General features: G+C 42.9%; 1 protein-coding gene across 1 annotated transcript in view; it reads left to right on the forward strand.

Moving 5' to 3' along the window:
- BVES (blood vessel epicardial substance) overlaps nt 1–10,358 on the forward strand; it is a 38,391-nt gene extending 28,033 nt beyond the window's left edge. Inside the window, exon 8 of the mRNA XM_061207350.1 lies at nt 10,177–10,358. Coding sequence (XP_061063333.1) covers nt 10,177–10,301 — 125 coding nt within the window. The 3' untranslated portion in view covers nt 10,302–10,358. The remainder of the gene's footprint in view (nt 1–10,176) is intronic.
- Nucleotides 10,359–12,966: the final 2,608 nt, after the last annotated feature.

The raw sequence follows: 12,966 nt of genomic DNA on the forward strand, positions 1-12,966 counted from the left end.
TGGTTAAACATAATAAGAACACTTTGAAAAGAATGAAGAAAATGTCATCAAAGTTAACAGAAAAAAGGGGGAAAAAAATCTTACCACATTATATTGGATAGTTTACAAAAGTGTCACTCCTTGCTAAAAAGTATTTCTGAAGCAGAGGGAGAAGTCACTCGACAAACTTCGTATCATGGTCCTGTACTTACTTGAAGATCAAACTTGAGGTCGCTTATTCATTCTCTGGAACACATGTGACCTTCACTCTGGATTTAAGAACAACAAATATGTCTGTTTACTTTTGCCTGTGAGGAGAGGCCCTCAGGCCCTCATGTAATCACAAGCACCTGAAATAGAAATAAGCTTAATAAGGATAGGGTTCTATCAAAGGGAATTTCTCGTACCTAACTTTTTACCACTTGGATAGCAGAGTTTGGATGGATTGTTATGTAAGATCGCCGTGGTCTGCGTAGAAAAAGGCTTCCTGAGGTTCTGTAACTCGGGACTTTAGGAAGACAGGAAAAGGCCTGGCAGGGCAGCCTGAGCCCATCCTCCGTGGAGGCCCCTGGCTGGTTTGCACCTGCAGGCAATGACCCTCAAGGACGCACAGTGGGTCTTAATCACCAGCTCCTTTTCTTCTCAACTAGGATCCAGCACGAGCTGCTGTCTGAACAGGTCTGCTGAGAAGAGACTCTTTTCCCAGATCCAAAGCCCTCCGTGGGTGTCCCCAGTGTTGTCACCCACTGTGGTCTGGCGTGAGTGGAGGTGTCCACTGTTTGGTTCAGGGCTCTTACCTCTAAGTCTGTCTTCTGCATTTGCTCAGAGCCCGTGTTTCTGAGTTTGAGTTTTTCTCTTACCCTCAGGATGGCTGCCTGGTGCTCCCGTTCTCTTTCCCACCTGAACACACCGAACGTGGTACACAGCTCAGAGTAAATTCTGCTCCACTGGCTGTGCCTTTTCCAGGCCTTGCTATCTGTGGAAGGGATGTGTACGTCTTCTTGGCAGAATGGTTTTTGGGTTTTTTTTGGTTTTGCCACGTGGTATAGTATGAAACATCCCCCAAGCAAAAGTAACTCGATGTAACTGTTTAACAATTTCACACCTGATAAGTCTGGATTGAAGTTCAGTCTAAGACATTTGTTTTACATCCTTTTAGAATAAACTGTGTTGATTGGCAGCCAGAGCCAATTGGAAGGTGTTGATAGCTAATAGCCCAAAATAATGCTAATTATCTCTTCTTGATTATAATAAATACCAAAGGATATAGTTAACCACTTCTGTCTCCCAACTCTGAAAGCGGTTTTAATAGAAAAAAGGATAAAAATCAGTTTTCTGGAAAATTTATGGATATGGAATTATTTGCCCCTCTAGAATTTGGGATAAATGAAAAGTAAAGCATTATACAGAGGTCATGAACCTCACGGTAACGTCCTCGAGGGGCAAAAGTAATTTGAAAAAGCACTTGGTTAAAGATAAGCTCAATTTCTTCCTCTGTTCTCTCCTCATGTTCTCGTACTTAGGGATGGTATCTGGGCCTTCTGGGCAAAGTTCTGAGGATGCATCAATGCATAAGATTAATGAAGAACTGGGCAAACTTGTAGAAAGAATTTACTAATGTTCAACTTGTGAAATGTAAGATAGTCCCCTTAAGGCAGAATTCTTTTTTGTTGTTGTTGTTCATACTCCAAATTGGGTTTGGATTTATTAGCAGACAAAGAAATGATTTCTGGCAGCACAGTGATGACCTCTGAGTCTTTGCACTGAACCAGCAGGTGTCCTGTGGAGGGCGGAGAACACCGGGTGTTCACCAGGGTGAGTGAGCTCCTTCTCCGGGAGGTCTGCCTTTCTCCTGGCCGTGACGGTGGCCAGTTCCCGGGTAGCGCCAGGGGAACGTCATACTTGGCCCTTAGCGGTACAGGAGCCAGGCTCCCTGAGGTTGAGACGGAGAGTGGACTCCCTCTGCGACTCGGATTCCTGTCGAGGGGTCAGGCAGCCGGCTGGCTCTGGCGGCTTCCGGCGGCTACGAGTCAGACGGTGTCCCCGTCACCTTCCAGTACATCTGCCGATGGAGAAAGAGCAACAGGCACTGCGGCGGGAACTGGGGTGTGGGGGGCTGGTGGGCCCTAACGCAGCCACAAAGGCGGAAAGGGCATCTCTTCTTCTCTGTGTGGAAAGAACACATTGGCTGGCGGTCTCGCTGGGCTGTCAGGGCCTCCTGGTTTACCCCGGCCAAATCCGTTTCCGAGTGGGTCCCGCCCTGGTGGGAAAGGCGTTCATCCACAGCATCTCCCCGGTTCTATTTCCTTCATAGGTGTCCTGGTTGTCCTTGCTTTAGCCTCTGAGTATGATGTAGAAATAATGACACGGATGCGGGGAGAATGAATTGCTCCAGAAAGTACAATGTAGTTCCTGAGAAGTAAAATGATACAGAGGCAGAGACTATGTTTGGTTCGTTTTTATTTCCCCAACATTTAACCCAGCCTCTCAGCCTTGTAGTCACTTGGGGATTCTCTTTGCTGATTGGATGGAAACTTTGTAGCAGGGGACGGTACTGACAAACTTCACTGATGCTGACTTGAGGGGACGGTACTCCTGCCTGTGCTATAAGCACTGTCGAATCATCAATGATACGAAAGTGATTTCCCTCAGGGGACATGATACAGAATATAGTGATAAGTCACCTTTCATAGTGAGGTTTTACCGTAACCCGAGACCTGCATGCGCTTGAGGGACACGGGTGGCACCCCACTGCTAGGGCAGGGACTTGACCCATCAGAGATCCAGTGTGATGGCCATGTGATATTCCCAAGTCCTCAGGATCGGCTTTCTGAAGGCCCCGTGCAGAGTTTTGGAGGAGGGATTTTTCTCATGTACTCAGTAATTATCAAGGACCTGGCTATGTGTGGGTGCTTCAGAGAGGCTGCAGGAGAGAAGAGGCAGTGATGACCGCCCTCAAAATGCTTGTTCTCCAGTAAGGGAGAGATGCAAGTTTTTGCTGTTCGGTGGAGAACAGACTCTCCCCACAGAAGGAATTAGGGAAGATTACAAATGAAGGAGGTGGGGCTTGAACCGCACCTTGAGGAGTGGATAGGAATTTGGTGGGTAGAGAGGAGAATGGAGAAACCAGTCGGAGGGAGAGAAAAGCAAGAAGAGAAGAGGAAAAGGATGGGCTGGATTTGGGGAGCAGTGAGTTTGCTAGAGCTTGGACCAGAAGGGAAGGAGGCCCCTGGATGTCACCCCAGGACTGTGGATGACTCTTGCTTGACTATCTTTTTACTGTTACATCATAAGCACTACAGCTCTTCCTTTCCCAGGCAAATAGAGTGGGGACAGAATAAATTCTTTCACAGTTATCAGTGAAAAAAAAAATGTTGCCTGCCATATCAGTAGACAAAAGATGTTACAGCCACCCTGATGGTGAGCCCTGAAGGAGCTCAGGAGAGAAACAGGATGCCCGCCATCTAGCAGTCTGCCGCTGCCGCCACCCCCCGACCGTGCACCCTGAGGGGACTCAGGATGCGAAAGCACAGGATCCTGGCCCCAGATAGCTGAGTTGCATAGCAAAGGAATGATTTCCGTGAGCCCAGACTCCTGCCTCTTCCCATACCCAGAAAAGCGCTAACTTCCTTAACTTGCGATGTCTGGTTTCCTTTAAGTAACAGTAATCTTTTGATGCCCTGACTCCCTGGTCCTTGTTGCGAAAACTCCTATGTATCCTGGCTTCTCCCTTCCCTCTTTGGAGCCATCTCCCAGAGCGATCTATCTGAGAGGCTGTGTCCCGGCCTTAAGTCCTCAGTTTTGTCCGCCAAATAAAACATAATTCTCAATGTTTAGGGTGTGCGGTTTTTTTCAGTCAACAACAGAGAAGCTGAAAGTTCTCACAAAGTTTCTCTAGGTCATTTCCAGTGGGATTGGGTCCTCTCTCCATTCTCTCTCAATGGAAAAAGGCAGTGATCGGTGAGGTACTCAAGGGGGCAGATAACATTTTGGCCCCGATGTAGACGGCACCCTCACATTACCACAGAACGTCACCCCTGGTTTGATAGATGGGCTTAAAAACTACAAACCAATTACCCCCACTTCCCCAGCCCAAATGCGTCGGGCGTGTTTTTGTTATGTGTGTCGTACAGTTAGGCCTGAATGCTCCACATAATGGATTTGGCATAATGCTCTTAGACATGCCATCTTGCTTGTTCTGAGGGTTTTATCTGACTGCAAATACTCAGCGTAAGTTAATATTTCATGAGACCCAATCGTAACTTGAGGCTAGAAATATGATGGAAGCCATGGCTATTGTTTTTTCTTAAAAAAAAAAAAAAAGACAATTTTGCTGCACTCTTAGATTGAGAAACACAAACCCCTATTTGAGCACAAGTCCCATTTCCTTTATTTGCTGTTCCTATGAGTGACGATGAACTTTAACAAGGTTTCTGATGATTTAGGCTATTGCTCTCCTAAGGCCTTATTATTAACTCATTTTACTGACATATTTACAAAGGGATTATAACATCCTAGGCACAGATGTAAGAACTTAACAAGTGTTGAGTCATGTAATCCTCTTAATCACCATGTGAAGTAGATGGCATTATTATGATTTCTATTTCACAGATAGAGAAATTGAGGCACAGAGAGGTGAAGTAACCTGCCCAAGGTCCCACAGATAGGTCACGTTGCCATTTGAGTAGACATGAGAATCTGAGGTTATGTTTGGTATGTTTGCTGTCACCTGTGTAAAAAAGGATAAAAAGAACGTGTCTGAGAGATTCTCCCTTGCTGTGCTCAGAGGCAGAATTGTGTTCTTGGACTATTTTAATCGAGGGTGATTTTCTACCGTTTACGTCAGTAGTTGTCTCTCTGGAAACTCAGTATTTTAATTGACTGTAAATGTTGGAAAGTGAACAATTTCCATGTATATACAACAAACACACTAGCTCTGCCGAAGTCCAGCCCTGCATAATTGTGATCTTTTCATGTTGGAAGATGTGGCTGTGGGTCATGGCATCTCCCCAGATGTGTGGCAATGACTGTAGAGTTAGTAATTAAATGACAGTTATTGTATGTAACTTGTTGCTTCCTCCCACCCCCAAAAAAAACCTCAGCCATAAAAAAGAATGAAATGTTGCCATTTGCAACAACATGGGTGGACTTGGAAGGTATTATGCTGCGTGAAATAAGTCAGATAAAGACAAATACTGTATGAGATCACTTATGTATGGAATCTAAAAAATACGACAAACTAGGGAATATAACAAAAAAAAAAAAAAACAGACTTATAGAGAACTAGTGGTTACCAGTGGGGAGAGGGAAGGGGGAGGAGCAAGATAGGGACAGGGGATCAAGAGGCACAAACTATTTGTATAAATAAGCTACGAGTATATATTGTACAGCACAGGACTATAGCTAATATTTTATAATAACTAAGTGGAATATAACCTTTAAAAATTGTGAATCACTATATTGTACACCTGTAACTTACATAATACTGTACATCAACTATACTTCGATAAAATTAACAAAAAGTTTTTTAATGTTTATGTAATGTTATGTGAATCTTTAACTGGAAAACAGTGATAAATGTCATATATGCCAAAGAGACTTTTTAAGTTAAAATAATTTATATGTAAATGAATCATTTCTTGCTAAATATGATATTAATGCTCTCTCCTAACAATGGCCACGTTGATTCCGAAGCTGTCAGTGGAAGGAACACACAGAGCCTCCTCCCGAGATGTGTACATATCAGGCCCCCAAAAGTCAATTTCCCAGGTATCTTTATCCTGATCTCAAAATTCTATCAATAAAGTAAGCAATGTAGTATACTTTTTATCCAAATGAATAAAAGTGAAATGAAAAATATATATATCTTGAAAAAAATGACAGTGACATTTCCTATGTGCCCAGCACCGTGCCAAGCACATTCCATTATTTTGTTTAATCCTCCCAACAACCCCATGAGGCAGGTCCTGTGAACATCTCCTTTCCACAGACAGGGAAACAGGCCTAGAGAGGTTTAGTAATGGAGGTCGCACAGCCAGGAAGCGGCACAGCAAGGATCTGAACCCTGGAAGTGTTTCCTGAGCCTCTGGTCCTGACCACCGTTCACTGCCTCCCACACTCCAATCCGTGCGTGGGGCACATGGCCGCCGCCCCCCCCCCCCCCCACTCGCTGAACGCTCTCAGGGTTGCTGCACCCTCTGGTCTGCAGCTGACTCTGGCCAGGGATTAACAGCTGATCTTGATAAATTTCTTGTAGCCTTTCTGCTTTGTGTCTTCATAGGATCCTGCTACTGTCCTTTGCTGTACAGCAAGTACTTGAAGAGTCAGATTTCACCCATTGTTCCTCCATCATCAACCTCACCCCCAGCCTGAGTTCAGCGTTTGCTGGTTGATTGATTGCTAACTGACCCCGCCCTGCTGGAGGGCAGAGCAAGAATACGGCACAGGCATGGGTAGGGCCGAGGGAGACCCTGACAAAGTGGAGCCTGACACGGAACGTGGGAACTGTATGGAAGAGAGTTGGCTGTAATATTAGGCACCTTGAGAAGCCCATGTACCCATTTATAATACCTTTTACTCTTACTGTTAGATAATGTTTTTTTCTACATCAAGCATGGTGTCCATTACAGTAGATGCTCAATTAGCATTTGGTGAATGCAGGAATGAATGAGGGATGGACAGAACGCATGAGTTATTTATTGTTTGGTTTCTTATCCGCTGCAATTTGGGATGTATTTCCTCCACCCGGCTCTTCCCTCCTGCATGCCTGGATTCTCCTTCTCACCACCTTCTCTCTCTCCCTCTCCCCCTATCAGTCCAGGGAGTGGCTGGACAGCTGGTGGCAAGAAATGTTCTTTTAGGTGGTGTTCCAGATGGTGTTAGGTTCTATAATTTTGGAGTAGAACCATTCTTTAGGGAAATTAGGATTTAAACCAGCCTTCAAGAGACTCAAATCACCACGTATGATGTTACTGTAGGAGTGTGCGTTCTGAGTTCTAAGCAGACCTTGGGGCAACCCATTGGGAGCTGCATATGTTTGAGAAGCTCATACCATCCAGGCATCTGCAGTGGCATTCCCCTCCACATCTGTTCTCATGGACTAAGAATGGCTTCTTGACTTTCATGCCTTGCATTTGGTCCATAAGACATTTGGTCCACACCAAGGTCCTTGATATTTGGTCGTATTTGGTCCGGTCCAGAATGTCCATGGAGACGTTTGGTCCATGCCAAAAGGCCCTTGATATTTGGTCTTATCCAAAATGATTTGGCATTCACAGCAATCAGAGAAGAAAAAGAAATAAAAGGGATCCAAATTGGAAAAAAAGAAGTAAAAGTGTCACTGTTTGCAGATGACATGATACTATACATAGAAAATCCTAAAGATGCTACCAGAAAACTACTAGAGCTCATCAGTGAATTCAGTAAAGTTGCAGGATACGAAATTAATATACAGAGGGACTTCCCTGGTGGCGCAGTGGTTAAGAATCTGCCTGCCAATGCAGGGGACTCGGGTTCGATCCCTGATCCGGGAAGATCCCACATGCCATGGAGCAACTAAGCCCATACACCACAACTACTGAGCCTGCGCTCTAGAGCCCACGAACCACAACTATTGAGCCTGTGTGCTGCAACTACTGAAGCCCACACACCTAGAGCCCGTGCTCCGCAACAAGAGAAGCCACTGCAATGAGAAGCCCATGCACCACAACAAAGAGTAGCCCCTCCTCGCCGCAACTAAAGAAAGCCCACATGCAGCAGCGAAGACCCAATGCAGCCAAAAAAATAATAATAAAATATTAAAAAAATTTTTAAAAACAACAAAATTAATACACAGAAATCTGTTGCATGTCTATACACTAACAAAGAAAGAACAGAAAGAGAAATTTAGAAAACTCCCATATACCACTGCATCAAAAAGAATGAAATACCTAGGAATAAACTTACCTAAGGAGGCAAAAGACCTGTACTTTGAAAACTATAAGACACTGATGAAAGAAATCAAAGATGACACAAACAGATGGAAAGATACACTGTGTTCTTGGACTGGAAGAATCAATATTGTTAAATGACTATTCTCCCCAAGGCAATCTACAGATTCAGTGCAATCTCTATCAAAGTACCAATGACATTTTTCACAGAACTAGAACAAAAAATTTTTTAATTTGTATGGAAACACAAAAGACCTCAAATAGCCAAAGTAATCTTGAGAAAGAAAAACGGAGCTGGAGGAATCAGGCTCCCGGACTTCAGACTATACTGTTACAAAGCTATGGTAATCAGAACAGTACGGTAGTGGCACAAAAACAGAAATATAGATCAATGGAACAGGATAGAAATCTCAGCAATAAACCATGCACCTATGGTCAATTAATCTATGACAAAGGAGGCAAGACTATACAATGGAGAAAAGACAGTCTCTTCAATAATTGGTGCTGGGAAAACTGGACAGCTACATGTAAAAGAATGAAATTCAAACCTTCTCTAACACCATGCACAAAAATAAACTCAAAATGGATTAAAGACCTAAATGTAAGACCGGATACTATAAAACTCCTAGAGGAGAACATAGGTAGGATACACTTTGACATAAATCACAGCAATATATTTTTGGATCAGTCACCTAGAGTAATAGAAATAAGAACAAAAATAAACAAATGGGACCTAATTAAATTTTAAAGCTTTTGCACCGCGAAGGAAACCATAAAAAAAAAACCAAAAGACAACCCTACAGAATGGGAGAAAATATTTGCAAATGGTGCAACCAACAAGGGATTAATCTCCAAAATATACAAACAGCTCATGCAGCTCAATTAAAAAAAAAAAAAAAATCCAATCAAAAAATGGGCAGAAGATTTACATAGACACTTCTCCAAAGAAGACATACAGATGGCCAAAAGGCATATGACAAGATGCTCAATGTTGCTAATTATTACAGAAATGCAAATCAAAACTAGGAGGTATCATCTCACACCAGTCAGAATAGCCATCATCAAAAAGTCTACAAATAATAAATACTGGAGAGGGTGTGGAGAAAAGGGAACCCTCCTACACTGTTGGTGGAAATGTAAATTGTTGCAGCCAGTATGGAAAACAGTATGGAGGTTCCTTAAACTAAAAATAGAGCTACCATATGATTCTGCAATCCCACTCCTGGGCATATACCCAGAGAAAACCATATTTCAAAAAGATACATGCACCCCAATGTTCACTGCAGCACTGTTTACAGCAGCCAAGACATGGAAGCCACCTAAATGTCCATCGACAGAGGAATGAATAAAGAAGATGTGGTACATATATACAGTGGAATGTTAGCCACAAAAAAGAATGAAATAACGCCATTTGCAGCAACATGGAGGGACCTAGAGATTATCATACTAAGTGAAGTAAGCCAGAGAAACACAAATATCATGTGATATCACATATGTGGAATCTAAAAAAATAATACAAACAAACTTATTTACAAAAGAGAAACAGACTCACAGACTTTGAAAACAAACTTATGGTCACCAGAGGGGAAAGGTCGGGGGGGGGGGAGGGATAAATTAGGAGTTTGGGATTAACATACACAACTGCACAGGGAACGCTACTCAATATTCTGTAATAACCTCTCTGGGAAAAGAATCTGAAAAAGAGTAGAGGGCTTCCCTGGTGGTGCAGTGGTTAAGAATCTGCCTGCCAATGCAGGAGACACGGATTCGAGCCCTGGTCTGGGAAGATCCCACATGCCGCGGAGCAACTAGGCCCGTGAGCCACAACTACTGAGCCTGCGCGTCTGGAGCCTGTGCTCCACAACGAGAGAGGCCGAGATAGTGAGAGGCCCGCACACTGCGATGAAGAGTGGCCCCCGCTTGCCACAACTAGAGAAAGCCCTTGCACAGAAACGAAGACCCAACACAGACAAAAATAAATAAATTAATTAATTAATTTAAAAAAAAAAAGAGTGGATATACGTATATGTATAAACTGAGTCACTTTGCTGTACACCTGAAACTAACACAACATTGTAAACCAACTGTACTGCAATATAAAATAAAAATTAAGTTAAAAAAATACAGTATTTAGGGAAACTGCATTCCTGGTGCCAGCTATAGATGCCCAGAGAGTTTTATTTTCCAGTTGGAGTTTGCCATTGATCTATCAGGCCAGCATCAGGGCAGGCTGTCTGTTAAATGGTTCTTCTTTCTGTGTCTCTGACAGATGTGTCGCCCCTACACCAGCGAGCCTCTGCGAAGATGAACCCAATAGAGGAAGGGATGGAAGACGACGACGAGGTCTTTGAACCCGTGTCCTCGAATACGCTTAAAGTTCGTCGCTGGCCTTGATCCCAAGAGAGGATTCACGTTACCAAGAGGGAAACTGTCTGGAAGAGATCCTGAAAAATACCAGCACTTTTTCACAGCTTTTCAATTGTTCTGCTTTAATATTGATACTCCCAGCCTGGGAAAGTCTGAGGGCAGGAAAGGGAGGGAGATTCAAAACATGGGAAGGTTATCTTCTCTTTTTACTGGTCAGCTTTCTGTTCCACTGAGCCTTCTGACTAAACCGAGTGCTATTTTTGAGAGATATATTTTCACAGTGTTTTCTAGATATGTTATCATTTAACTTAAAAAAATCTTAGCGCTTTGTCATTGCAAATGCCTTCACTTATCTTTCCGAGCTGTTCCTTTTCGTCAGAGACAGTTTTTTCTCTGCCGTGGCAATAGGGCTGTCCGTTTGATAGTTTTAACAAACAATGTAAGTTCGAAATTGAGGCTGAGGTAACATTAAAAAGCAGGGAATCTCAGGCTTTGCTCAGTTGATTTTTTGGCTGGAAAATTTTAAAGAAAGGTGTGATGCGATTCATGTATATTTTTCTCTCAGGCCAGACACGTCATTCTACTAGACTGCCTTCCTTTTGTGGGCATTGTGTGGATAGCTTGATAATGAACAAAGCTCGTCAGACTTTGCTCACATTACCCTTATATTATGCTGTTTGGAAGCTGGGCTGAACCCTAAAGCTGGAAATGTAACAGTGAAAGCGGTTCTGAGCCCGGGGTCGGCCTTTGGCTAACCCAGCCCAGCTGTGATGTGGAGCCATCTCGCCCCACACTCTGCTGTGGGAAGCACGTTCCTTGGGGCGGGAGGACTGGAGAGTCAAGTGGCCAAACAAGTGTCGCAGAATGTCGAGGCTGACAGAGCCGCTGCACTCGTCAGCTGCTCTTCTGACATTCAGATGGTTCCTCCAGGGCCATAGATGTCTCCTTACTGTGTGTGCCAGGTACCAGGTGCCAGAGATGCAAACAAGGACACAGCTGTGTGCGGGCAGACGGTCCACCACAAGCTCTGCCATGATCGCCCAGCCTAGATAGTGCTGTGAGTGCCTGCATTCCAGACATGGTGGTATTTGGGAAATTCGAAGTTTGCTTAAATCATCTAGCGGGTCAGTGTGACTGTGGCCCTCCACCAGGCCACCTAGTTGGGGGAAGCCCCCTGATGGGCTCTGCTCCATCGTGCCCCACTACCTTTATTTTGTGTCATCCACTGGAACCAACTTTGAGTCAGTCCCATTATGTTAAATAGCTAAGAAAAGTTCCAAGTGAAACTATTTTCAGGTGAGCTGAGCCAAAAGCATCTTTTGCCAAGAGGTGATTTCTGTGAGAGAAGATATAAAAATAAGCTACTCCAGGGTCACCTCATTTTCCTAAGCTCATTTTTTAAAGCCAGTTATTTTAGTAATTTCACTTGAGTCAAATTTACATGCTTGGTCACTCACTGAGAAAATTTCCACAGACTGGGTATCCAGCTCCTAACATATTCATCAAATGTTGGCTTATTAACCTCACGGTAGAAAGGCTGATTTCACTTTCCTACTATAGTGGTCTCTTCTGTTGGCTAAATTAGAAATTTATTTGGGGAAATGAAACAAAGGTGAATGACTTTGCCTTGGCTTTAAGACTGTAAAGATATCATAGGTTGAACTCTTTCTTTCAGTGCCCGAATCAAGTATATAAGGTAATGGTGTTAATACTGCTTTCCTTTAACTATTGGAGTGAAGCTATGTAAGGCCATTGAGTTTACACATGCATAAGACCTAATTTACAAAATCACTCTATAATTAGATATTACATCCTCCTCTGAGTAGAAAGTAATTTTAGATACTGCTAAAGCCATGTTTTTAACGTTCTGTGAATCCACAGAACCTTGAGATTTTCTTACCCTGACCCATCTTCAGGTTTGTCTCACTTTGTCAACCTCAGACAAGAGAGGGTGTCATCTCTAATGATCAGCCTGGATGTGTTTGGAGGTTATTTTCTATAGTGCTGGGAACAAACATGTTTAAAAGCACACTGCTAAAATTAGGTGATATGAAGTCATTTACTGGTTTTATTAAAATGTGTGTGCACATCAGTGCCATTGATAAGGAAGATTGTAATTTCAAGATGAGGAATCTTCAAAGAGCCATTTAGCTTGAATGGGAAACACGAAACTATTTTTAAATACATCCCTCTAAGGACAACAGTTAGTCTCAGAGAAAAGGAGCTGAAGACATTGAGTAGTCTTCCCACTAGACTTGACAGTGAAGAAGCAGATAAGAAAACATAAAAGATCTCCTATGGATAATTTTTATAAATTTATGTATACAAATGACCAAGTGTATCTTTGTATAACGCATAGATAAAAAACATGTTTGCTGCCAAAGCCACCAATGAGATGCTTCCTGTGTTCTTTGGCCTTCACTTAGCTGTGTGACCAAGGTCCAGAAAATGGTCTGCAAAAATTATTCAATATATTACCCCAAATCTACTACATTTAAATGTAACATCAAGTCCATTGTATGAAGCTGGACTGTAACGTTTATACCAGAATGTATGTCAGTTATGATATTTTGCAAGCCCTCATAAATATTATATTTATAAATTAATAGCACAAACCCTATGATGTTTCTAGATCTTAAATTAGTAATAATGGGTGCTACATAATTATTTTTCACTTACCATCCTTAGCTTC

This window comes from Eubalaena glacialis, chromosome 12 (genome assembly GCF_028564815.1).
Source record: "Eubalaena glacialis isolate mEubGla1 chromosome 12, mEubGla1.1.hap2.+ XY, whole genome shotgun sequence".
Taxonomy (NCBI): Eukaryota; Metazoa; Chordata; class Mammalia; order Artiodactyla; family Balaenidae; genus Eubalaena; species Eubalaena glacialis.